Consider the following 26,648-nt stretch of genomic DNA (forward strand, 5'->3'; position numbering starts at 1 on the left):
CAAACAATAAAAGGATGAACTGTTCAAGTCGTCTGCAGGTTAATTGACAATGACGATCAGTGCTGGTTGTTTCCCCATTTATGACACTTATGACACCTGACGGGAGACACTGACGTCCTTAACGGCCAGTGCTCGCTGGGACTCTGGACTTCATGATGCCCTGACATCAGCAGCTTGTTGCTCTGTTTCATCTTCATCTTCATCACCTGCCGTCTCGTCACGACCTCTGGAGCTGCAGCACTTGTCTGTTTCCACACATCAGGAGAATGTTCCAAGACCCACGCCAGACCAACGGGAGCTGCCCTGGATTATTCATTTTTCCTTCCTCCTCCAGGCAGCCGCACACGTGATATCTTCCTAGTGTCTGCCTCCTAGTGAATCCCTCTGCTGCCACCTCTGCTTTCAACACACTCATGGTATTTATCTGTGAGCAGACCTCCGCCAAGGCCCATAACTTTAACCTGAACCCAACCAAACCTTACGAGACCCTCAAAGCTTTAACTTAAACCTAAACTTAAAACAGAACCAAAAACCCAAACATACCTCTGAATTGAACCTGGACCTAACTGTACCTTAAACTTAAACACCCCCCCAACTCTAACCTGAACCTACCCTTAACATAAACCACTGAACCAACTCTTCTTCTTCTTTTTATTCTATTTGGCAGATGAGACGCCGCAATGGCGTGTTGCTGCCCTCTACTGTAATCAGTGACCGTTCATTCATTCCGGTCCAGTTATCCAGGTTTAGTAAAAACTGTCTCTCCAGCTGCTCCCGGGTCTCAGAACAGTTTCCTCCGAACACATCTTCCAATGGACGAGGATGAGTTTCACTGTCTCTGAGGCTCCGCAGCCACCATCTGGGTGCTGAGCCAACTTTAGAATAAAGTGGTACCTTTAACTTAAACTTCAAACTTAAACTCAACCCAAACACACCCCCCTGACTTTAACACAACCTAACAATACACTAAACCCAAACATGGAGCAAAGTTTAAACAAAACTAAATTTGTAAACTTCACTTAACACACACACACACACACACACACACACACACACACACACACACACACACACACACACACACACACACACACACACACACACACACACACACACACACACACACACACACACGAGCCACGGGATTGGCTGAATTATCGTCGCCACTTCTCACCACCTCGCTCTGATTGGCTCGCAGGCTTGTGACGTCACTGCGAAGCGCCGGTTCTGCAGTTTGTAAAGTTTGGCGTGTCGCCCTCGGACCGATGGACAGAAGCGAGCGTGTGTCTCGCTGAACGACGGGAGAGCAGGTGGGTGTCCCCCGGTGACGGGTCCTCGCTCCGCTCGCCGCCGTCAGAAACCACCTCTCGTGCTTCGTTCAGCTCGGAGGCTCGATTGTCAGAGGCGAGGGAGCTAGCACGTTAGCTGCTAGTGGTGCTAACCTCCGGCGAGCTCTGCGGCTGAAGTGACGCCGGAGAATCGACGGACGCTGTTTTGTGAAATGTGGTTAAATTGTCAAATTGAGTGATTCCCGCAGTCGAGTGAGGGGTTAGCGTGTAGCTGTGTGCTCACCCGGTGATGTTCAGAGATCCTTCAGGGGTTAGCTCTCACTGCGTTAGCTCGATGTAAACACTGGCACGCCCACTTCCCACCCATCACTAGCAATACAACGAATATATATATATATATATACACACACACAATGAGGACACACTGTTTATCAAGTCCATCACATTTTGTTTGTTTATCTCATATCAGATCTTAACAAAGTGCAACATCTTCTGTTCTTCACCCTCGACAAGAGGAAAACTACCGGAAAGAATCCTCAGAGAGCCACGTGTGAGGATCCCTCACACATCAACTCAACAACAGTATTCACAACATGGATCAGAAGAAACATTTCGTATGAATTGAAGGAGTCAAGCAGTCTTGTTGCAGTCGTGGTCCACGATCCGGATCCACTCAGTCCATGAAGTGTTTGTCAGTCTACTTATAAATGCGATTTTAGAACCGCGTCTAACTTACACCGAGTTTTAAACGTAAAAAAGTCCACTACAGGAACCAGCGATGCTAGCGGACGTAGTAATGACGTGACCTCGGGTGTCATCAAGTCTGAATGTGCCTCAGTGTCTCAGGTCACTCAGGCCACGGTCTGTGGTGGTCTGTGGTGGTCTGTGATGCACTGTCTTGTTGCTGTGTGAACATGAATGTGTCCTGGGCCACGTGTGGAGGACAGCTGGTGTCTCATAATGAACCAAACTTAGTTTATGCTCTTCAGTGTCCATACGTTGGTTTGTTTGTGGAAACAACATCAACACTGAATAGTGATTGATCCTGACACCTCTCTTTCTTTAACCTATTCATGTCGACTGAAGTGACCTACATGTTTATTTGCGTACTGGGTGGGGAAGTGAGGTCCGATCGCAAGTGATCAGAAGAGACACATTCAGTACCCTTGTCGATGTCAGGTGTGAATAGACCAACTTAGATCTGTCCATCCGTGATCGTCTCTCTCAGGATGAATGTTAATAACAGGTCTGAACAGGGCCAGAGTTTCACTGAAGACATCCCACAAGTCCTGTGAACATCTTAAACCAAAGCAACAATAGATCAAATGCTGTCGTCAGAATCAGCTTCACTAACAGTAGTGTTTGTGCATACTATCTGTGTATGCGTCCACACGGCACCAGGAATGATGTTCAGGAGGATACACATAGAACTCATTGTGAAAAGCATATTCAGTTTATAAAATAAGCAAATATTATCATCGTATTATCTTCAACCAACGGACTGCAGTTATGCTGGTCTCAGACCCACTGGAGCTGGAGTGGTGTCTTATGAAATGCTTTTCAAGGTTTGTTGCTTCACTGCAGTATTTCAACACTGAATTGAGCAGCTGCCTTTTGTTGAATTTCTCCCTGCCCTTGTTCGTTGTTAATCCAAAATATGCTGACACGTCAACTTACACAGCTGTAGAGTGTCTCTGCTTTATTATGGCTGTGTTACCATCAAACTAAAGCCGGAGTAACGTTTGCTGTTGATACCTTATATTGTTTAGGAGCGAGTTCATTTTTATACTCACACACTTACATTTTATAATCATGTGTCCAAATTCTACGCTGCACAAGCATGAGGGAGAAAAGCTGAACGGTTCTCGAGATATGTGAGACACAGACAGGCAGGTTTGTGTAATTATAACAGGCAGGAAACATTGCACAGCCGGCCGAGCTGAACGGAGAGGTGCACAGTTTTTGACCGACCCATTTTTGTTCATTTAGATGGATGACATCAATGTACTACACCACAGATGCCTCCTGAATCTAAGGCGTCGAATCAGAGATATTGGGGATGGGCGCCCCGCGCAGGAACGATACATGAGGCTGCAGAAAGATGGAGACATGCTCAGGTCAGCCTGCTGTTTCATGGGTGTGCAGAAACCATGTGGATACTGTTTTACAGATGCATATAGTGTATGTGTGTGTGTGTACTTCTGTGTTTTGTATGTATTGTTTGTATGTTTTTTAACCAGCAACCTGTCAGAGATTGCAGATGAACGCTCGCACATTTACATGTTGGACTTAAAGCTAGAGTTGGTAATCCTGAAAAAGTTTGTAAGAGGAGGCCCCCTCCCATCGGCCCTCTCATTATACTCATATGAACGCTCACTGTCAACTGCTGGAAGATAACTATTCCATAACTCGGGGGCTAACTTCTGCCTAGCATCTCTAAGTAGTTTTTTTCAGGAACATAGAAATGGTAGCAGGTATTCGCATAACGACGGAGCCCCTGAAATGCACAAGATTCTCTTTGTCGTTAACATTTTAGAGAATGTAATGAATATTTTCCACATTAATGATGTATGATCACCCACCCAAACCCATCTGCTATTAATCCAAACATTTTATGACCCTACCCACCTGCGTCACTATAGTAAAAATATGAATTAACATGTATTCGAGTCAATTTTAAATACTTAAACATATCAGTTGCATTTCTAAATCTGCTACATGGTTTTTAAATATTGACGATGGCTACAAAACGTGTTTTAATACGATCACGCTGATGTTGTGGTTGAATCTGTTTGACAGGAGGAGGTTGTTCTTCGAGTTGTTGTTAACCTGTGATTTCTTCTCTTTAGTTACCAAGGGAACTCTGAAGAAGTGGGTTGCTATGTGGCTGGCCATCCTCTGTCAAAGGGAAACTGTTACTTTGAGGTGAGACACATTGATTCTGATTCTGCAAATCAGCGTCTGACATTGGAACAATGATAAACACAGATTCATAAAAACACGGGACGACAAAAACAAAACGAGAACCTGTTGTTGAAACAGTCATGGACTCCTAAGTTTGTGGAGTTAAGATTCTATTTTTAGTTGCCAGAGGGAACTCTGTAGTGCCTCCCTGAGCTCAAAGTTTCAAAGTGGCAGAAAGGAGGATGGGAGCTATTTGTCAGGAGACTACCTGCTTTGCTCCTCGTCCTCTCAGTGAAGAGTTGGGTCAAGGGCTTTTTGAGCGTGCTCACTATTTTGCTTGCCGTTGACACAACCCTGGAAAGTTTGTTCCGTGACCGTATCTGGCAGGAAGAGGAAAAGTTAAAACACTTTGCACACAACTTCTAAAAACTGACTCTGAGGCCTCTGCGTCTTCTAGGAAGATAAAATTGCTGTGAGCATTTCTTAAAAAACGTACTCTGTGTATTCAGAGAACCTCAGAGTCAAAGTGTAGAGATATTTAAAATATTTCTTTCAGCAAGTTGTCCAGCAAGTGAAACTACCGTGCAGTGTTTCCGCTGATACCATTCAAATGAGCAGGCATTTGGTGAGGTGGGGCAGAGACTCATCTATCCTCACTCCTTCAGTTCAAGATGGGATGTCTCTGCTCTCATCCGGGTTCCTTTCTGTCACACCTGAGCTCACCTACACGTAAACACCTTTCTGGGTTTCCCGGATCAATAAACCAAACATGGTCGAGACCTCCTTCCATCAGAGCGAGGCACAAATGAAGCTACAGCTTTATTTTCATCGTTTACGTTCGGGAGGAAAACCATTGCAGCTTTCTGTCCACCCCCCCCCTCCTGTGTAGAGTCACCTAAATCAGACTGCAACCCTCACCTCGGAAAATATGTCTTGCCTTTGCCCCCATGCCCAACCTCTTGACCCACAGGAAACCCTCCAGGGAATGTCTGTCAGCATTGGCCGCGGTGAATCCTGCAGAGAATCTCCTGCTGTGATCTCACATCGGCTCATTCGGATTTCCTCCTGACTTCAAATCCACAGAAAGACCAGAGAGTCTCTCACTCAAGACATTTGCGTTCCCGCACACATACCCCCCGGAGAATGCACAGAGGTTTTCCACTGCATGTCTGAAAGCAGCTCACGCCTTAATTCGGGCAAGATAGGCATCGTAATATTAATAGGTTGATGATTATATATTGTTTGTGCATCATTAGTTGATGTGATAGCATCAAACTGCTATCTGTAACTTTGTTTTTCACAGTATGATAGGCCCACATACCGTCATCCCTGGTTGTGCCCTAGATTGCTTTTCCATCCAGCCAGCAATTTTATCCCCTGGAATCCCATTGCTGACAATTTTCTCAACTTCATATTAAATTCTCAGTGCCCCCCCACAGTCCCAGTTCACCAGTGTAAAACCACTACCTCAAAAATGTCCTAGCTCCGTTGGAATGAGGGATAGGGTGTGGGTTAGGTGGTATCTCTGAGCACAAAGATTAGTCTAACACACAGTGTTTTTCAGCAGACTGGCAGAGGGAGAAAGCAAAGCTGACGTGCTCCTTCAGTCCACATCAGGCTGCTGCTACAGTGTGTGTCCATACAGTCGAGAGAAGAGGGAAGTATCTTGGTGATTTAGCACCGGAGAGTAGCAAGAGTTCAGTCATAAATCAGGTTGCAGAGGGTTCTTTTATCAGCCGGCTTTCTTGTGGATGGTGCATGTCATGGTAGACCTCGTGACGTGTATTCACAGGCTGCAGGTGAGGCCGGCATTCTTTCTTTCTTGTCTTCAGGAGGAAACATTAGGCCTTACGTTATCCACTGAACCTACGTCATTCCACCGGGCTGCAAATAGCCCCAGACAGGACCACGCTGCATCCGAGTCCTGTAGCTGTACGAACCTCTCCTGATTTACTTCTCCCCCTGTTCTTTTCGGATGTTCCCCTCTCGATGGGAGGCACTATTTCGGGCATATGTTGGAACATTTCAGATCTGTTTCCCTCGACTCGACTACAAGCTAACAATGTACTTTGACTCTTTTTTTTTTCATCGTGGCGGTGAGGAGTTCCTGATTCGTGCCAGATGTGACATTTCCTCTAAATGTGATGTCAAACTCTCATCTGACCTCCAGATCCTTTTCTCTCTCTTGCCTCAGCATGCAAATCGTTAAGATAACAATTGTTATATTTAAATGAGAATCACATTTGGAGCCTCGTACGTCCCTCTGACATTTAAACAAGAGGATTTTAGTGTGGTCATTACCCAGAGTTTCATGCTACATTTTTCTCTACTTCGTGACGCACATGCTGTCAGTTTCCCAGATATCTCGAAAATTTGGGAGCATTTATTCTCATAAAGGTCAGGCTTCTGTCGACATATGCGTCACTGCTATCCTCGTGTTTCTCCCTCGTTCTGCTTTCACAAGGAATCCATTTCACGTTTGTTGTCAGTGCTGCTGCTCTTTCTCCAGTTTTTGTCATCAGTCCTCCTCGAGCCCAGCTCAACATCTGCAGCATTCCACTCATTTTAATAGAGTTGTTTGAAACATTAATGTCAACATAACTGAACGGCTCATCGGTGAACACATTCCTTCTCTTTCATAATCTAAGTCATCTCGCACGCTTTTTTTATTCATGGCATTTTAACAGTTTAGGTGCGGACGTGGGGACCTGCCAAGGAAAAGAATTTACTTCTCTCACACAGCAAAGGTATAATGTGTGATCCCCAAATTGACAAAGTGGAAAGGAGTCGGTCCTGGAATCTTTAGTGAGGGAAACACAAGAAGTTTGGTTTCATGTGCCAGGAGCCGTCGTGCAGGAGCAGTGATTTGACTGGTGAAGAAGGAGGTGGATAATCAAGGATGGAGGTAAAGTGGAAGATGTGAGGAATGATGCAGAAGAGGTCACAAACAAAGGAAGAGACAGACACACTGAACGGTTACTCTTCTACACCTTAATTATGACCAGGTTACTGTGATGACTGTCCTTCACCTGTTTCTGCTGCTGTTTATTAGTATTGAAAGTTTAATGTGTCCAAAAAAACTCATGCCAAGTGTGAAGCCAACAAGATTAACGGTTCTGGAGATTCACAGAGATTTCTACAAGTAGTAGATGGATCCTTCGACACCAAATTTCACCTGCTCCTTTGTTTACCCGACACATTTCTGATTGTTCTCATAAAGATTACGACTTGAAATCAATTCAGAGTGACACATTCCTGGATCCGGCCCTTTGTCTGGTTCTGTGCCAGGAGTCAATGAGTTCTCTTTTTGTCCATTCTCCACTCTGCTTCCACGTTTCAAGAAAACTGGTTCAGCAGTTTTTTGCGCCGTCCTGCAAACAAACCAGATAAAAAAAATTAAAAAAACAGCAATGGAGACACAGTAGACATTTTTCTATTGTTCATATGTAGAGAGACCAGGACGGTAGCACATCTCCACCATGTGTGTAGAGTCAGACATTATCCTGAGTGGGTCAAACCCGCCTGAGATTCACTGGAGCGGCTTCCTTTCCTGATTTGTTTTCCACTGAAGGTGGAACTGACTAAAGTTTCTGATAGTAAAACATATAAAATATTAAGCTTGTGTTTTATTTTTGGTTTTGGCTGTAAATTCATTTAGTTTATTTTTTGCAGTTAACTTTTTACTCTGCACACAGCAGAGTGGAATCTGATCTGCTCCAGCTGTGAGTTGATTTAACTGGTCCTGGTCTTCGGCTACATCTTCACTACTGGAGTCTGAGAGCCGCCGCTGGTCCCGTCCTGCTCGGCTGCGTTTTAGTCTGGACGGACAAAAACTGTTCGGAAACTATGACGTAGAAGCACACAAACGCTTTTCGATCACGACGTAGCCCTCGATGATTCGTCAGGGCTCCTATCACAAACTGACCACGTTGTCTTTGCTCACTAACCCCTTCAGCCGTCAGTTTACACCAGCACATGCAGGCCCAGTGCACGTGGGTGGATACGTGATATGCGTTTTCACGTGTGTAACTAGTGTGTTAGTTACAGGGTTTTCTCTTTGTGTGTGTGTGTATGTGTTTGTTATAGGTGACGATAGTGGACACTGGGGTGAGGGGAACCATTGCTGTGGGCCTGGTGCCTAAATTCTACAGGCTGGACCACCAGCCTGGCTGGCTGCCATACTCTGTAGCTTACCACGCTGACAACGGCAAGTAAGTCAAACCACAGTCATCTATACACTACAGTTTCTTGCATGGTTTGGGAAAATGGATTGTGGCCTGTTGCTGCCGCATCCACATATAACCGCAAAAGTAATTCCGTATATAATTCTCCTTAGTTCTTGCTTTTAGTTCTTTCTCCAGCACGAAGTACTTTTGATACAGGGATCATGGCTCTGAGCCCCACAGGCCTCTGAGTTGTTCGTGTTGCTTTTCTTTCTTTTTTCTACTGATAACTTGAAATGCAAAGGTGCAGTCCGGAAAATGGTGAAGTTTCGTTTAAAGTGAGATCTTCATCATACTTGTTTTGTTTGACCATTATTTTAAAAGTCAAAAAATTTCATTTGAAATAAAAAAAGAGAAAAGAGAGCTAGAATCATTGTTGCCAAAATATGTAATTTTCTTTTTGTAATTAATCAGTGAATTGTTGGTAATTTAGAAATTATAAATTATTAACTGCTCAACAGTTCTTATTAAACCACATTTAACTTCACTTTTCCCAGATTTTTGTTTAGATTTGCACAAAAGTACACACACTAATAGATACCAGCTCCCTAAACACGTCTGAAGTTTTTATTTTCATCAAGATCCATGAATCTCTGAGAAATCAATTCAAATCCAGAATCCATACTAACTGGGTTCTTACTAACTGTAGATTTACATCTAGTAGTTTTTTTGCACAATTCTGCTAATGAACCAACAGACAGAGAAAACAAACACGAGGAAAACGTTGATAACAGGAAGTAAAAAAAAAAAAAATTCAGCGTCTGCTGTGATGTTTACTGTTAAATGTAAAGTTCTTCCCTGATCTGTACCACATCCTTCCACCGAGTCTCATGATAATCCCTCCGGTGGCTTTTTGCGTCATCCTCCCTACAGACAGACAAACACACTCAGAAGAAAACATAACCCCCTTGGCGGAGGGAATACGAGCTTCTGATTCATACCTTAGATACTTATTTGACCTAAACTGGGCGCTAAGCACTTTCGCTACGTGCTCTGTGTTTAGCGCCATGTTTAGGACTGGATTTATATTTGTGGTTCTCTGTAGATATTTCAGCATCTGATTTCACCCGTTGATGGCACCACACACTCCTGCAGCATTAGACAGATGTGTTGTACATTATCAGGCCATTGCAGCTACTGTAATTATATGCCTCAAAGTTGTTTACATGTTTTTCCACCATAATGAGGTTAACGAATGTAAAAGTAAAGTGTGTGGGACGAAGGGTCAGAGGTCAGCCTGCTCTAAACTCCGCGTTCCAACGGCGTTTGTTCCTCCTCTTCTTTATTTGGTCATCGAGCCTCTTGCACGGCTCGTTCTCCCAAAACAGTCAACTTGAGTGTTATTATAGATTGTTAATATACTCCGTTATATATTTGATGTTGTTTGGTGACAGTGGAATAACATTGGACTTATTGTATTGTCTTCCACTTAATGAAGGAATTGTTTTTCCTCTCCACAGTCCTTGGTCGTTACGGGAACTGTTGGGTTTCTCCACAATTATTAAGGTCTCGACCTTGCAATGAAAAGTGCCTTGAGATAATGTATATTATGATTCGGTGCTATACAAATAAAATTGAGTTGAGTTATACCCTGACAGACATTTTCCACTTTACACCCATTGTTTATTATATCTTTAATCTATAACCGTCCTTAATTTGCATGTGAAGAATGAGCAAAGGTTCCAGTGGAGAGGTGAAAGAAGCTTGTGAGCACAAACATTCATCATCAACGACGGTGTCACTTCAAACCAATCACCAGGAAAATAATCATGATTGAATCATTGTTTTTAGCAGCAGAAGTAGGAGAGAGGACGACAATGAGACGTGTGTCTCTTCTTCCCTTTAGACTGTACAATGGAAACCCTGTGGGGCAGCAGTTTGGACCAAAGTGTGCTCGAGGTGACCGCATTGGCTGTGGAATACACTCCGAAAATACAGAAGCAGATTTTTCAACAGTCTTTTTCACCAAAAATGGCAAAGAGGTAAGTGTGTTGATGAGGTGTCGTCTCCGTTTGCCGTCTGTCTTTCTTTCGCTCACTGTGTCTCTCTACGTCTCTCTCTCTCTCTCCCGCTCAGGTGGGTTCAGTGGATGTTCCTGTGTTGGCTGAGGGGCTGTTCCCCGCTGTAGGGATGCACTCCATGGGGGAGGAGGTGAAGGTTGACCTGCAGGCTGAGTGGTTCCTGGAGGAGGATGAGAGTATGATGATGGTTGACAGCCATGAGGATGACTGGGGTCGGCTTTACGACGTCAGGGTGAGCGGAACGGTAAGAAGAAGAAAATCTCTTTTGGTTAATGGAGTAAATTTGTTTTCCTCACGCTCGGGCCGCGCGGCGCTCGGGACCGGCTGATCTGCTGCAGAGCTGCTACATGAGGTTTCTGGTATGACAACTGTGTTTCCTTGAATAAAATGTACTCAACTAAATACCAGAACTCTTCAGTATGAAACTGCAAATCTTCCGGTCCTGCAACAACAACAAAAACCTTGTTAACACTAATCCATTGCGCGCTGCTCACACATCCGCTGTGGCCGGAACGTTATTGAGAATTACATTGGATGAGTATCAGTTTCATCTTTTGTAGTTTAGCTTAGAACGAGATGATGGAACATAACACTTTGCTGCTATTTTCAGAATTGTTAAACATGACTGCATAGAATCGGAGGCATTGGTGATTATTACTGTGAAAACAAACAGAATACATGTTGTATAGTTTGTGTGTTTTCCTTGCACATGTGTACGAATCACTCAACTGCTCGTGGTTTCACATATCCCTCGTTGTTGACAGCCGTGCTTAATGCTTCAGGCAAAGCTCTAGACACAATAACTTAAATTTAAATGATTTTGTCTCGTCCCATCATCATCTTGCCGTGACTGGATTTGGGTCACCTTTGTTTTTGCAGGTTGCTTCATGACATCAGCTCGGGGATTTTCCTCCGAGTTCTGTATAGACACCAGGTTCAGTAACAAGATAAACAGCAGACTGTCAGTGAAGACGTTGAGTCTCTCGTCTTTCATTCCCTCTTTGCTTCTTCATAGTTGGGGATTATGCAACAGTTCAAATCAGTTCAACAGGCAAATCAACTTTCAGATCTTAGGCACACAAGCAGGGTAACTTTCATCCACGGATAGAGATACATATAAATCTTAAGACGTCTCTTATTCAAGGAACCACCGTCAGCCTTTGGTTGCCGCATTGTAATCACTTTAATTGCAGTCATGATTTGTAGTCCTGTGTGTTATTATACCATTATACACCAATTACAGCTAATGAATTCTAATTAAACCTAATTCACACAACACACTGCTTTTGGTGTAACTCAAAGACCTCTCACACTTTAACAGTTGTGTTTTTGGTGAAATAATGAACACGTTTCAAGACGTTTGACGTTTCATCGACTAGTTGTAAACTTTGCCTGCCATGTGTTCGGTGGTGGTTGTGGGGGGGTATACAGAGCTACTTGAGGAAATAAAGCTGAGTGAAGCTGAGACTTGATTTAAACTAGGACGTTCAGGGAGCTCATATCACTGCCAAGGCAACAGTCTCCTTATGAAACCACATTTAAATGTGTTAGATCTGCACCAAATCACACATCAAGCCTTGTGGTAATGTGTTTTGTAGTTTTGTGCGTAACTCTGCTAACGAACCAACCGACAGAAAAAGCAAACAGTTGCAGATGGAAAGGTAACCTCCTCTGCAAAGGTGATAATATTGATGATTGCAGCTGTAGTTTGATTTCTTCATGATGTGATCAATGCCTCACCATTTCAGAAGATCCTACATAGAGTTTACGGTCTGGAACCAGGTCGACTAACTACGAGAGGAATTGTGACCATAAAAATATTGGAAAATGTGACAAAGGCAAAGGTACAAGACTGAACAGTGTAGCATCGTAGTATGATTCCTTGTGACTTCTACAGGAGAATATAACTCTGTTTCATAGCTTGTAGTCCGGTTACCTCGGATGGTTAAATATTGTTGCTGATCATCTGTGTGCCTGATGAGAGGTGTTTCTAATAATCTCTTTATTTACATATGTGACGGAGTAAAGAACATCACCGTAGACGTCAGGCTCAAAAAGGACAATAGAGCTGAATCCTGATTATTGTGATTATTTCAGGACTATTGTGTCGCGTTGCATTGCACACTATATTTATTTATTCTTCTGTTCACTGTAATTACCTCCTGCAAGCCTGATCAGGTTTGTATTTTCTCCGCTGTGTCACATCGGGACACTTGTTGATCTGGTGACGCAGCAGGTGAGGTTAGGCTACTTATTGTGTTTGTAGAAAATGGTCTAAGAAAGTTTTGCCTTGTTTGTCTGAGCAGCTCCATCCTGCTCCTGTTGTAGTTAGTAACGTCTTTCTCTAAAGTTCCCTTTGCGACACAGTTGGGGTCTTTTTTTTTTTTTTAAATTCTGTCAGAACTAGTTTTCAAGACTCGTCCTGAGACGTCAGGAATCAAAAAACACCCACAGACTGAAAGTGGAAATGAATCATTGAGAAACAATTAGCACATCTATCCTGTCTGTCATTTCTTCTTGAAGACATCTCATTACACATGAACAATATGAAAAGATACTTGATACTTCAAAATTGAAAAACTAGAGGTATCCCTCTTTCACACCTAAATGAATTTTGAATATGGTTAAACCTATTTTAAAACGAGGATTGACTCCTTCACCATTGCCAGCAGAGTTTGCCTTTACGTTTTTTCCGGTGAGCCATGTTCGACTTCCTGTAAGCACTGGAAACTGAGAACCACAGACATTTTTTTTTTTTTTACCCCAAAATCACTGTTGCTCATTGTTACCAAGGTTTAACGCTCATGGCCACATCCGGACATCCAATGTGTATATTTATGCTGCGCCAGAATAGATGCAGCATCAGCGTCTAGACTGTTGGGTTTTTTTTGTCTTTTGCCACAAGTGAATATGAATCAGCGTCTCACAGATGCACAGGTCTGACTGTCTGTGTGAACGGTAAAAACTTTATGGACCATAGGCAAGTGCTAGTGCAAGAACGCAGTAACACGACTGCACGAGATCTCTTGTACACGTTGTTTTGGTTCATAATGAAACCGCGGTGGGACAAATAACAGAACGGCGAGTTGACACAGTCTAGATGATTCATGGGAAACACTTTATCTGCACCTGATGGTGTCACTAGAAGTAAAAGTCAGGTGATCACAAACTTCATCCTCCTGTCACTTCTAAAGTCTCACACCGATTCATTTAACAATTGAGATATTTCAGCCCGAACCAAATGGTGGACCAACCTGCTGACACAGCCACATTACCATCACGAGAGCCTTGCCAGCCAGCATGGCTAATTAGTCACTTTGTTAAATGGCATAACAGATTTTTTTCCACCTTAGCTTCGGGCCAAATTCAAGCGTTGCACAGTGATTAATAATGACCGATATTTGGCAGAGTTCGGATGCAGGGTTGTTTTCTCAGACACAGACTAAACTATGATTCAAGAAGCTTCTATCAGCCACGTGAATGGTGCTCATTGTTGGAAACAACTTTGTCATCAGATGTATCACAGCTCTGCGTAACCGCCACTTTACAGTAGTGAACTGTAACACCTTTGTTCTGTGTTGAGGTGCGAGCTCCCGCTTCAAACAGTTAACCACAGGAGCACTGGCGGGTCTCTCAGCGACCCTGCGGAGACGACGGTCGGTGTGTGTGTGATAAACGTGTGTTTCCTCAGTCGTCACGGACACAAACGTGCAGCGCAGAGGTCTTCTCTCAGAGCAGATTGCTGAGGGTGAGGGGGATGATTCAATTAGCAGTCTTGCTCTCTGTTTTTCTGTCTGTCTCTCTTTTTCTGTTTTTCTGGACCGAGGAGTGGCAATGGCATGAAACGTGTTGCCAGAGCCAAGTGCCTGGCAGTCCACCAGGTTGTAAAATTTCAATAAGTGGAGTAAGGGGACTCCAAGGAATCTTTCACTCTTTCTCATGTGGTTGGAGGTTTTCACAGCTGGAGCGCCCGGCTGCACGGTCCGCTCAACAGTCCGCTCGACAGTCCAACACTCATTTCTTTCTCTCCTTCTCTCTTTTTTTTTTTTTTTTTTTCCTAATGAGCAAGCAGCCATTAGCCTCCAGGTCCATGACGTGGTCGCTATTGTCAGGGTGATAATAGTCAAACAGATAAGGTTGTCAAGTTCTGACAAGTTCACCCTGAAGAAGGCTGTGGGAGCTGTTGTAACAGTAGCTGCTCCCTGTGATGACAGAAGCTACGTCCTTACTTCACCATTGTCATTTGTAAAAAGGTGTTTTCTAACTAAAACCATCGCTGTCCACACAAGCCTCCAGTTTTAATCTCAGTCCACACAAGCCTCCAGTTTTAATCTCAGTCCACACAAGCCTCCAGTTTTAATCTCAGTCCACACAAACATCACGTGACCACACATGTACACTGGGCGTGCATGTGCCAGCTGATCTTCTACGCATGTACGCAGTTGTATTATTGTAAAATACAGAATCAACAACAGCTGTGAGCAGAGACAGCAGGGTTACCGACACTTGAACGTGATTCTCCATGTTGCGTCATACAGCCGGGAAGAGGGTCATGTGATAGAAGCCTGACGAGTCAACGAAGGCTTCATCTAGACAGAATCAGCAAGATGTGTGTGTCTACGTCACTGTTTCCAAATATCTGTTTTACCAGACTGAAACGAGACCTAGCGGAGTTTCCCAACTTCTCCCTGTCGGAGGCTCTTACACTCCGGAGTAGTGTGGACGCCGGGCGTGTGCGTCTGAGGTGATCCTTTAAAATGGAAACGCAGTTGTGTGGATGTAGCAAGAGAAAGTTTGTTTTAAGAGCAACAAGCAAAAGAAAAGGAAAGTGTGGCAGAGGAAATGAAAATACAGGAGGAGAAGTTAAAGTAAAGTAGAGGTTTGTTCTGAAGGCCAGACATGTTTGAGGAGCTGGATTAGAATGAGGTAAGATTAGGTTTTAAGGGCAGAACATTATGTCAGCCACAAGGTGGTCTCACTTAATCTCTGTGTTGGTTTTGACTTCTAATTCACTTCATTGAGTGGTTTTAACCAAAGCTTTGCCTCAAGTTTTCCAAGTGTCTACTCTTCTCCTCTCCTCCTCTCCTTCTCACTTCCTCTCTTCTCCTCTCCTCTCTTCCTAGCCTTCTTTTTACTCTTCTCTCCTCATCTCCTCTCCTCCTCACTTCCTCTCTTCTCCTCTCCTCCTGTCTCCCTCCCTCCTTGTCTCCTCTGATCTGCATCTGCTCTGCTTCTCACCTCCTCTCTCTCCCTCATCTCCTCTCCCTCATCTCCTCTTCCTCATCTCCTCTCCCGTCGTTGTGCTTCTTTTCTTTTCCACTATCCTTTTCCCTACTCTCCTCGTTTGGTCTCCACTCTTCCACTTTTCCTCTCCCCCATCCTTGTTTCCTCTCTCCTCCTCCTCCTCCTCTTTGCTCCATATATACAAAGCTCCTATGGATTTCAATAACATTTTAGCTGTCAAGCCCCGAGCTGTGAGGTGTATATTTTAACAGGCACGGAAATGTTTTTCCTCCTTTTTTCACACATGCGGCTTGCAACAGATATTTCCAGTCGTGGTGGTTTCCGATGACTTATGTATCTATCGTTGGGTTGCCACCGATGAATTACACCTCTGTGGCTCTTCAGTGGTTTGTTTCACCCAGCAGCACCTCGCAAACACTTGGTCAAAACACTGGAATAGTTTTTACAGGTTGCTATTTGATAAGTGTGGATAATCACTGTTCCGGATGATAGCTGTCCTTACTGATTGTCAAGAGGAGAGGGGGGAAAAAAACAGGGTGACGGAAAAGATTGCTGCAAGATGAATGACTTTCCTGACTGGTATGCTTTTGATGAGGCAGTACTGAGGAGCGCAAAGCCGCAGAATGCATGGAGCACAATGGTGATGGTAGTGACTTGTCTGCAGCTAAATCGTCGCCTTTGTGAATTGTTTACATTACAGTTTGGGGAGAGGGGAGGGTGCCACTCCTGTTTAGATAGGTGGGTGTCTGATCCGAGATTTCTGCCCACTGTCATCATACCTACCTCACCAAATATTTCCCTACCTTCTCTGCTCAGTCTATTCATGTGTCCGGCACCATCGAGTACTGTATGGGGTTTTTCCGATACCGGTACTTTTTCTTAAAGCACAAATCAATGCTCAATAAAATGTGTTAAGACAAATTGGAAATTTAACATGAGACTGTCAGGAGTTTAACAGATATAACATATTGGCAAAAAACTAATTTCCATAAAAAGGAAAGAAGAAGACTTTACCACTAAATAAAACAGTTTCAGTGTTTAAAACAAACTCATTTTCAACTGTCTCCAAACTCCGGGGGCCAGAGACGCCCGCACTGCTGCCTGATGTGTTTGACATAGTCTCACACAAGCAGTCGAACACGAGAGGAGAGGATCTGAGTCTGGGTGGATCCAGGAATTCTTTTCGTTTTCACTTAAACAATAATGAAAGAATGAACTTTGGTGCAGCTTGATTGATTTTTATTTTGATCCTCCTTTATTTTGCTGCTCCTCGTCTTGGGAATGCAACAGGTTGTTTTTTTTTTTTTTTCACATGTGAGGACAGAAACACAAACTGTCTGTCAAAGGACCATCAGTGGCGAAACCTCAGTTTTCCTCTGCTTGGCTCGTACTTCATTTGTTTTTGCCTGAGGTGTGTTATGTGTCAGACTGGAACCCACACACAGAGATGTCTAAATTATATGAACATGGGTTAGTGATTAAAGTAACCATTAGCCAGCTGGTTGTTGGGGTTGAGTTAATAATTTCAGTCTGAAATGCTCAGACTGATTTGTGGGTTGCTGGCAAATTATACTGCACATTTAAAATACTGTCAGACAGTACGTAGGATTATGAATGTTTTTATTTTAATGGTTTTCATCACGGTATACGGACATGAACACTAATAATAGTACACTTCTCTCTGGGCCGGTGCTTCGACAGTCCTGTGTTATTGTGATGGTGTTCACAGGAAGGAGCTGGGATGAAAAGAACCCATTATCATTATCAACCATGAAAAATCAATTATAAAAAAATAAAGAATTAAATTTTCTTCAAATGCTCAGCTGTGGTCTGAATACTTGTCCTTATGCAGTTTATGTTGTGCTGGGTAAAAGAAAGCAGCCCAGCCGATCAATTGAAATGTGATGAGGTCAGAAGTAACCCAACGAGGAACCAGACAGAGGACAAGGGCAGCGTCAGGAGATGAGACTCTCAGAACCAAAAAATGTTTTCATCCTCATTGTCTCTGTTAGAAATGGTCTCACGCAGATCAGCCCACAGTAACTTTGCACTTCTGCACTTTACCAACTCGCAGCTGGGTGTAGTCACAATGTGAACAAGCCAGACTGGTGAAATGGTCATTTATCACTCAGCCGGTAATGTTCAGTTCAGCACAGCAACATTTTCCTGGTTGGTAGGTAAAAGAAAAAAAGAAACCGTGTTAAGTTAAGTCTTTAATAGCTGAAAGAGAAGTTTGATCACGTGACATAAACTCAAACAGCTGTTTTGTTCCTGAGCTCCTTTGACAGGTCGAGCTTACAACACATAAAGACGTGATGGATCTGTTCGGGTCTTTTGTTAAACACCAATAAATTAAACACTCTTTGATGAACTGACGTCTTGATTTCTGCAAGTCACTCCATCACATATGGATTGTTGGGTTTTCCCTCTATACCTTTGTCGCGGCTGCCAGTGGACTGTGTCTTGGGCAAACAGAACATGTTTCGTAGTGATCTGAAACGAAATATGATATTTTTGCTTGCCACCATGCTGCTGCTCTGTTGTTTGTCTTTACAGGAGAACTTTGGCTGGGTTTCCTCTGCGTACGTGCGGCTCAGTAGTCGCAGCAGTCGCTGTGCCCACCAAGTTAATCCCCTCAGATGCGGATGAGCGGGCCGATGACTAAGTGGACGGCACCTGAGTCTGCAGTTATCGGTTTTCCCAAGTTTACTGGAACATCTCGTTCTCTCCCTCCCCCTCTTTCCACCTCTCCCCTCCGTGCGGAGATTAAAACTCTTCAGGATGTATGCGTCTTACCCTCTGACACATTTTTTCGCTGAGCAGTTAAGATTTTTTAAAAACTTGTTTACATATTGTTGTAGCCATTCAGAGCATCTGCTTCTCTGTCTGAGCCGATCACGTTTCTGTCTTTTTAGATTTTAATTATTGTCATCGGTCGTTGTTCGTCGTCGTACCTTTTCCAGTTTCCAGAGCCAGCTGTAGTACCTATAAAGGTTTCCTGTTTCCTGTCTTCCTCTTGGAACAATAGACATGAATCCCAACATGACAGTGATCTCGGATGAAAGTACACAACTTTCCCATCAACTTGTTGCAACCCAGCGGTGGCACAGTGGTGATTGGCTCCAGGTGTCTGACCCCGAGCGGCGTGAGAAAAGAATAAACCAGGGATAACCTCATTAATCAAATTTGAATAGATCCCACTGCACTGAAATGCTGAATTAAAGTGTAGTGTTGTAGAATTCCTATTATTTTTAAGTTTAAGCGTTGCAGATTTCTGCTCATCTACTAATAAAAACAAGCTGAGAGTCGGTTGCAGAGCGGCCAACAGAAGTGAATCGCACTCCTGGAAGACGTGACACGTTGGCTAGTGGGAAAAGTTTAACGGTTGGCCGGCTGGTCATCTTTTTGACCCTCTCACTATTCAAAAGCGTGGTCGTTCAGTTTGAGGACTTGTTGATTTCACGCTCAGGTGTCGTGATGCTCTCACCCAAAACCCGGCTCTCGCGCTCAAATGGACGCTGCTTGTGCTCAGACTCTGCACTCAGGTCTTTTGTTGCCTGGACAGATTACCTGCGCTCCAGCTGTGCTCTTCACACCTTTCCGCTCCCGCTGCACCATGCAACATGTGTGTTTCCAGCTTTGTCGCACGCAGCTGGTTGTATGCTCCGTTTTTCCCTGGCGGGTGTAGAGAGACACTTTGTGTGTTTGCGTGTCTTTTGAATGTTGTGTTGTTAATATCACAGGAACAAAAGCAGAATGATTATTTGTTGCACAGCCACAATTGAGGGATTTCGGTGAACAAAGGCGTTAAGTTATGTATTTAAGAAGGTTTTTTTTTTTTCCTTGAAATGTTTTTCAGTTTCTTCACACAAAGGGCTTCTGTGGATTTTATTACCTCGAGCAACGCTATCTATTTTTCTTAGCACGAAAAACAAAGAAGTCACGCGACACAAAGCCCCACTGGATTTTTCACACGATTCTAATTACAAATGTTAACAATGGAATATAAAATTTTTGGTTTTGCAAATATTTCATGAAGAAGGAAATACATATTTTAGACCCCATAGATGGACACAATAACTTTTATTACTCTACAAGAGTACTGAGTATTTCTATTTCAGCATAACAAGCCTACGACAGCCATTTTTTTTCAATCTTTGATATCTGACAAACTGCGTCAGTGAACCTGGTGCTAATCGTGAACATATTAATATACGTGGTCGTCTGTATTTAGACGTGCTGAATCCAATTACTGAGATTTTGTTTCGAGGTCTAGTTATGATATATAGCATCATCCTTTCCACTTAAATGCAACAATACTTGAAGTATAACTATTTTGTTATTCTCTTAGCTCTTACTCAAGACTAACGCTGTGTTTTTCTACAACGTTCCTGTAAAGTTGTAACTTTTTACGACTTTGTCCAAATAAATCAGCTCTGGTGGAAATACTTGCGGGCATCCGAGCCGCAGGTTAATTCGGGTAACATCTTCCCAGCAGTGGTAACTGCGATAATAAAAGGAATGTATTAAAAGGTGATGAAAAGCTCCACATGGCCAATGAGTGATGAGGTGTCTGTGAAGGGCAACAATGTAGGTCCTTGGTTCTCACAGGTTTCAACGGAAATCTCACAGGGACGATTGATTGATTAAATCTGCAAAGTAACTTTACGGTGCACTCAAAGTATTCAGTACTCTTCAGTTTTTTGTTGTTGTGATGCTAAAATACATTTACCTTTTTTTTCCCCTCATCAATTTGCACAGTTCCTCAGAATGTCAAAGCAAAAACAGGCTTGCAAAAAAAATGTAATGTTCTCAAGAGAACACATATCTCGAGAACCGTCATGTGTAGTGTCATGGGCCCGAGGATTAGTAATTTTGACTTGATGTGATTTCTTTACACTCAATAATAACAATAACAATAAAAAGGCAAACAGCTACTGCAGTCAGCGGAGGCAGGGTAGTGTGTCTCAACAGTTCTGTGGACCAAGTTAAACATGTCGTCTTCCACGTCCTCAGATAACCTACAGCAACTTGCAGCAGCATCTGCAGCGTAAAGCGCTTTGAGCGGTCATCAAGACTAGAAAAGCGCGATATAAATACAACCATTCACCATTTATCTGCACCGCCAGAAACAGACGTTCTCAACGGGCACTGCGACAGTAAGAGGTTTAACACATCCACGACTCTTCAGGAGCTGGAACCTGAGCAGAGGGGCCTTGGGTTGACCTTCAGAGATCCTGCAGCACTCCACAGATCTGGACTTTATATCACAGTTGCCTCTTCTACGACACACGAACGCACATAAAGGACTCTTTGATGAAACCAAGATTGAGCAGTTTGACCTGGAGGAAACCAGGCATCACTCATCACCTGTCCAATATCAATTCAAGGGGGGGGGGGTGGCAGGTTTGATGCAAAACTGAACGGAGTAAAAGTACAGCGATATCCTTCATGTACACCTGGTCCAGAGAGCTCAGGGCGTCCAACTTGGCTCAAAGTACAACCAAAAGATTTACTAGTTAGAATCTTGACAGTTAGGATTGTGAGCACTTCAGTCCTTTCACAGTGATGGAGCCAAGACAATCCTGCAGCAGATGATAGTGCTACCAAGCAATAGCCCTGGAGGTTAGTGTTAAAATATTAAAACTTAACGTTAAAATCTCTCCAGTACTCGCTGAAGACTAACCTGCACGTCTTGACTGTATCTTAGCCTTCTGATATATATATATACACATTTTTTTGCCACTGCAAAGTTCTGCTAACATTAAAGCAAGTTCTTGCACCATAGTCGGTACATTTAATGAGATTTAGTGAGACCATATGAGGAGAGTTTGCGGCCTGATTGCTCTCTCTGGCAGGATAGTCTTAATATCCTGCACTGTGTGATGCGCTATTATTTTAAACTCTTCTTCACGGTGTAGCTGCAGGTGTGACGCTGCATCCGAGACAAAGCTCAGCTTGTTTTGTAACAGAATATTCTCACATGGCAATTACAGCTGTTTTTTTTTTTTTTCGTCATTGCACATATTTTGGTGCCGAGTTACACTTTGAATTTTCTTGTCCGACCTCTTTAAAGCGCTTGTTATGACACTTTACACCTTTGAACAAGGAAGCTGTTAAAACTTAGGAATGAGTGAGTGTCAGAAAAACTTTTAAGGACAAATTAAAATATGTCTGCAGCCGGCTGTGGTGCTGTTGTGGTGGCTTTCAGTCCATTAAGATATTCCTCTTGGTTGTTCTTTGCACACAACAGTGACTGATGGACAAGTCCGATTTAGCTACTGGAGGGCATCTAACCCAAGTGAGATATTAATGGGAGCAGGGACTCTCAGCCGCTGTTCCAAGGCAAATGCCTGCTCATATATTTACCAAATGAAACTGGCACAGTTGCTTTGAGCCCGTCATGTAATTATGTCTATATTTGAGTTTTTGAGCGCACTTATAGTGAAGATTTATCGAGTAAAGGCGTTGCAACGAAGAGAACAAGGTAGGAGGCGAGGCAATGCAAGAAAAACAGACTCAAATATGCTTTTATGAGGAACAGACAGAGGAATTTAATTACAAAATACCAAAGAAGCAACCCAGGGAGAGAACAAAATGTAATGGAAAGAATAAACACTTAACAGCAGCTGAGTTTTGTTGACTCACCAGCTGTTATGTGTTGTCTAATCGAGTTAATGAAGAAGAGGATAAAGAGGAGGTCTCCTAATTTCAGTTTCTATAAGTTCCCCCATTAGGTGTGACAGGAAGCTGGCAGGACCACTCTTTGGGCGTTGCATCTGTTTCCCAGGCAGCACCTCAACAAAACATGGCCTCGCACACCACCATCACCATTCTCCACACTCAGAATTACAGGGGAGAGAGAGCAAGAGAGAAAGAGGGAGAGAGAGATATTATCAGCTATATCAGTGAGACTTATTTCGCTCAGAGCTACGTCTCTCTTCTTCTGCCCTCTTGTTTCTGTCCTCCTTCATTACTCGGCAGCAAGAAGCAACAAAGGGTGTGACTGAGTGTACATCAAACTGAAACTTTCCTCCTCTCCTAAAAGAAAAGCAGTTGTCCAGGCATGAAGGTGAAGCAGGTTTTGGAGTACACATAAAACCTCAGACACCTATAAGCTCTTGCATTATGATGTATTATAAACAGTTACAGAATGTTTGTCTTGCTCCATGAGCCATGTTCAAACTGTAAATGTAGATTTTTTTTTTCTTGAATGTTGTAGTAAATGTGCCATTAAAACTATAATTAATTTATTTCATCAAAAAAAACAGCAGAGAAAGTTAGTGCACAGCTCAAAAAACCTATTTAAGTGTAGTGTCTCTTTTAATACCGTTGGAATTGTCTCAACCAGACAATGGAGACAGATTTCTTTATGCAACCAGACTGACAACTGGAAGCTGATGGAATTACATAATCATTGCCACGGGCGTGAGTTTGATAATCCTGTAAAGCCAAATCAGTGTGAATGTGCTGCTCTTCGCCCCCTGATCTGGATCTTCACCAAAATTAAAACTGTTCTTTCCTGACTTTCCTGACTCACACCACTTCAAGCTAGTTCGCTAATCTGTCAAGTGGTTTTTGCGTAATTCTACTAACTAACAGAAAAACAAACAATCCATCAACCATCAAGATCCATGAATTATTATCTGGCTCGTGTCCCATCCTTCCACCAAGTCTCATGAAAATCTGTTCTGTAGTTTTTGTGTAATCCTGCTGACAAACACACAAACAAGCGAATGTGTACATTTACCATGTTTTGCTTTGCATTCAAGTTGAATACCAAGTAAAATAAAGCTCATCAAGTTGTGTACATAAAGCACTATACTTCATTAAAACTGTTATTATTTTCTACTGCAACAGTTAAAAAGAATCATGGGTGATTGTTGTATTTCTCTCTGACGTTTAGCAGTCAACCAGAACTTGTGTAATTTATGGCCACGCAGAAACTACACATACACAAGTTCTCAGCAAAAGGTTTAATCCATCATCAAGGTCAGAGACAGAAATGAAACTTTTCAACTGTGTTAGCTTCATTTCTGAGCAGCTCTCAGTTTGATGGATCACTAAGCAACAGGGAATAACAGAAATGGAAAATGGTAATAAGTTCATTGAGACACTTGACGTAGATGTTGAATAGCTGTTCCCACCAGGTGTGTCCTTCAAGTGTCTGGCTAGTGAAACATAGCACACCCAGGCGGCTTTACACACACACACACACACACACACACATACGTACATGCAAAGGCTGAATAACAGAAGTAATTTTGTCCACCCCCACCTTGTCTGTCATCCTAGTCTTTCAAGCCGGGGGCGTATTCTTCTCACTCACTCACTCACTCACACACATGGACTCACATGGCATGGAAACACTGTTCAGCCTAAAGGCTTTGTGGTTGCCTAGCTGCCCACCCACTCACCTGTACTCACCCAGCTTCACCTGTTTAGATGCTTAGGATCAAAATAGACCTGAAAGTAATTACATTATCAGGAAACACACGGGCCGTCTCGAATGGCTGTTCGTACTTGTTTGCAGAATGGGCGGTTCAGTGCGGGTGGGACTGGATTTGGAGGTGTCAATCTGTCGTGGTGCCCACTCACTTAGGGCACACTTGCAAAAGCGAGTCGCACAGGTGACTGCTTCACCTCCTGAACAACACTGGGCTTGAGATCCTGTGACCATCTTTTGTCTCCATCTCAACTTCCCCCCCCCCTCACAAAGCCACCCTGCCGGCCCTTTGTGTCGCCTAACGAACCATTTCTAAAGAGGAAGGCAGGGAAATTAGATAAGTGCTGGAAACTTAATACCAAGTCTGAACGGGGCCTTTGAGAGGATACTGTGGTCTCAACGTCCGTGGTCAGTGCTCAGTCCGGGTCTGAACGCAACCAAATTCATTCAAATGTGCAAAAAGTTCCGCAAAAGCTCGGCGGAGCGTTCAAGTCAGAAGAACGTTGTTTTCGCTCCCTGTGAAAAATGACGTATGATGGAAGTGAACGTCATCATTATCTCAAGTATTGACGTGGGCTCAGGTCAAACTCTGGTATCTTCAAGATGCTTCAGTGATTTGTCCTTTTCTGTAATTGTGCATCTCAGATGGTGAAATAGTTTCAATAAGAATTTGAACAAATTTAGTCTTTTGCCCGTGTATGCTAACGTTAGCCAGGAAAAAATAACCTGATATGGATGCAGTTCGTTTTTTTACCCTAATTGATGCCTCAGTAAAAAACAGACGCGATGGTGAATAAATTCACAGGGTTGGCCGTTGTTGTTGAATGCGACCTGAAGGTTTGGACGCAGCTGTGGATGTTACATCACGCGTAGCGTCGTTTTTAACAAGCTGATGAAAGAGCAATAACTCAGTGGATAATCTGAGCCTGTGTTATAACATATTTTTGTTTAATTTGTCGCTTTTTATTTTATCTCTTAAATTCTGAATTCCTCTTTCTCTCCCCCTCTTTTTTTATTGCCGTCCTCAGCTCTTGGAGTATGTTGGCAAAGGAAAGAGCATCATGGACGTGGGTTTGGCCCAGGCCCGTCAGCCTCTGACCACCCGCTGCCACTATTACGAAGTGGAGATCGTTGATGCCGGGGAGAAGTGCTACATTGCTCTGGGTTTGGCAAGAAGGGTAAGCTTTCTAAGAAACGAGTAACTTTTGACAACTTCACACGCACCTCCACTCAACAGGGAAGCATATTTTTTTATTTGGCCCCTTCCCTCGTGTAATTTTCCACACTGTCATATTTAAGGCAGTCGAGCTCAATGAGCTCAAAGGATGTGGAGTGCATTAATGTGGCTGTTGTTGGCTAATTCTTGCAGCATGCTCTCATATTCTGGTCCCTATAGATCAACAAGTAGCTGAGCTAACAACATATTAACCCATTTAGACTCGAGGTGCTGAAAGATGACGGACTCTGAGACCAGTGCAGGTTTTCTGAGGAGCAGAAAGAACAACTAACGTTTACTGAAGCAGATAGAAACTTAAGAGTAAAAATATTCTGTAGCTTTAACATTTGTCTCTCATTGTATATTATTGTATTTTCCCGTCGTGTCTCTTAACGACTGAGCCTCGATCGAGCAGGAACCAAAGTGGGTTAGTTAGTTATTTCATCCGGTAACAACGGGATGAAACATCATGATCGACAGCTGAGCCACAGCTCAGCGAGATCTTGACGCTCCAGTCGACGATCACCGCAGCACAGAGTCCGGCTCCACGGTGGAGATTCGATTTTAGACAGAGCGGAGCCGGAGGATGCTCTCAGCGTTCTCAGAACGTCGTGTTTCTCTCTGTTCCGCACCTGTGGCGTGTTAAACGCTGCAGAAGGAAATGAAGCTTGAGGAATCCATTTCATTAAAATGCTTTTATTATCCAAAACGAGGAACCAGAGACAGACTCCTCACGATGCATTGTTTCAAACTGCCTCGTAACAAACGATTCTGAAAGTTCTATTTCTTCACAATTTTGTCTCCTTTCGCGTTTTTCTCCGTGCGACTAAGTAATATTCAAAAGATTTTTTGCTCTCGATGATGTTGTCCTGGTTGAATAAAGGTTTAAAAAATTCTTTCCTATTATCCATCAGCATAGCCATTCTTTTTGGATCTAATGGCCTACTTTGGGAACATGAAACACTTCCAAGAGGAAAATACAATTAGAGAAATTTTAACACCTCTCATTTGAGCCCTCATTTCTTTTTCCAAAGAATGCACATACGGTTCCCATTTCAGCATTAGCACTGCAGCTCTGCGAGCAACTATTCCCATGTTGATCTGCTTTGAAGAATAAAACAAGCAGACCTGTAGATGTGTTGGCACTGACTACGAATGATAAACAGCAAGAGGTGCCAAGACTGAATAAAATAGAGGTTAACATTTCAATTCGCCGCAGCAAAGATGTTGAGTATGAGCAGTAACAGTTAAGGATGTTGCACCAGTTACACTAGAGCTGTTTGGAATCGGCCTTGTTAGGCTCAT

The 26,648-nt window shown here is 43.2% G+C and overlaps 1 protein-coding gene across 2 annotated transcripts in view; it reads left to right on the forward strand.

Annotated features, from left to right (window-relative positions):
* The first annotated feature begins 1,188 nt into the window (after positions 1-1,188).
* Positions 1,189-26,648, forward strand: part of spryd3 (SPRY domain containing 3) — a 47,284-nt gene continuing 21,824 nt past the window's right edge. The window contains exons 1-7 of one of the 2 annotated variants that reach the window (XM_069526329.1): positions 1,189-1,310; positions 3,279-3,406; positions 4,139-4,214; positions 8,280-8,404; positions 10,263-10,398; positions 10,493-10,681; positions 25,156-25,305. In XM_069526329.1, coding sequence (XP_069382430.1) covers positions 3,279-3,406; positions 4,139-4,214; positions 8,280-8,404; positions 10,263-10,398; positions 10,493-10,681; positions 25,156-25,305 — 804 coding nt within the window. In that variant the 5' untranslated portion in view covers positions 1,189-1,310. The remainder of the gene's footprint in view (positions 1,311-3,278; positions 3,407-4,138; positions 4,215-8,279; positions 8,405-10,262; positions 10,399-10,492; positions 10,682-25,155; positions 25,306-26,648) is intronic. The other variant, XM_069526330.1, reaches the window with a different exon arrangement.

Source organism: Paralichthys olivaceus, chromosome 6 (assembly GCF_024713975.1).
Source record: "Paralichthys olivaceus isolate ysfri-2021 chromosome 6, ASM2471397v2, whole genome shotgun sequence".
Lineage (NCBI taxonomy): Eukaryota > Metazoa > Chordata > Actinopteri > Pleuronectiformes > Paralichthyidae > Paralichthys > Paralichthys olivaceus.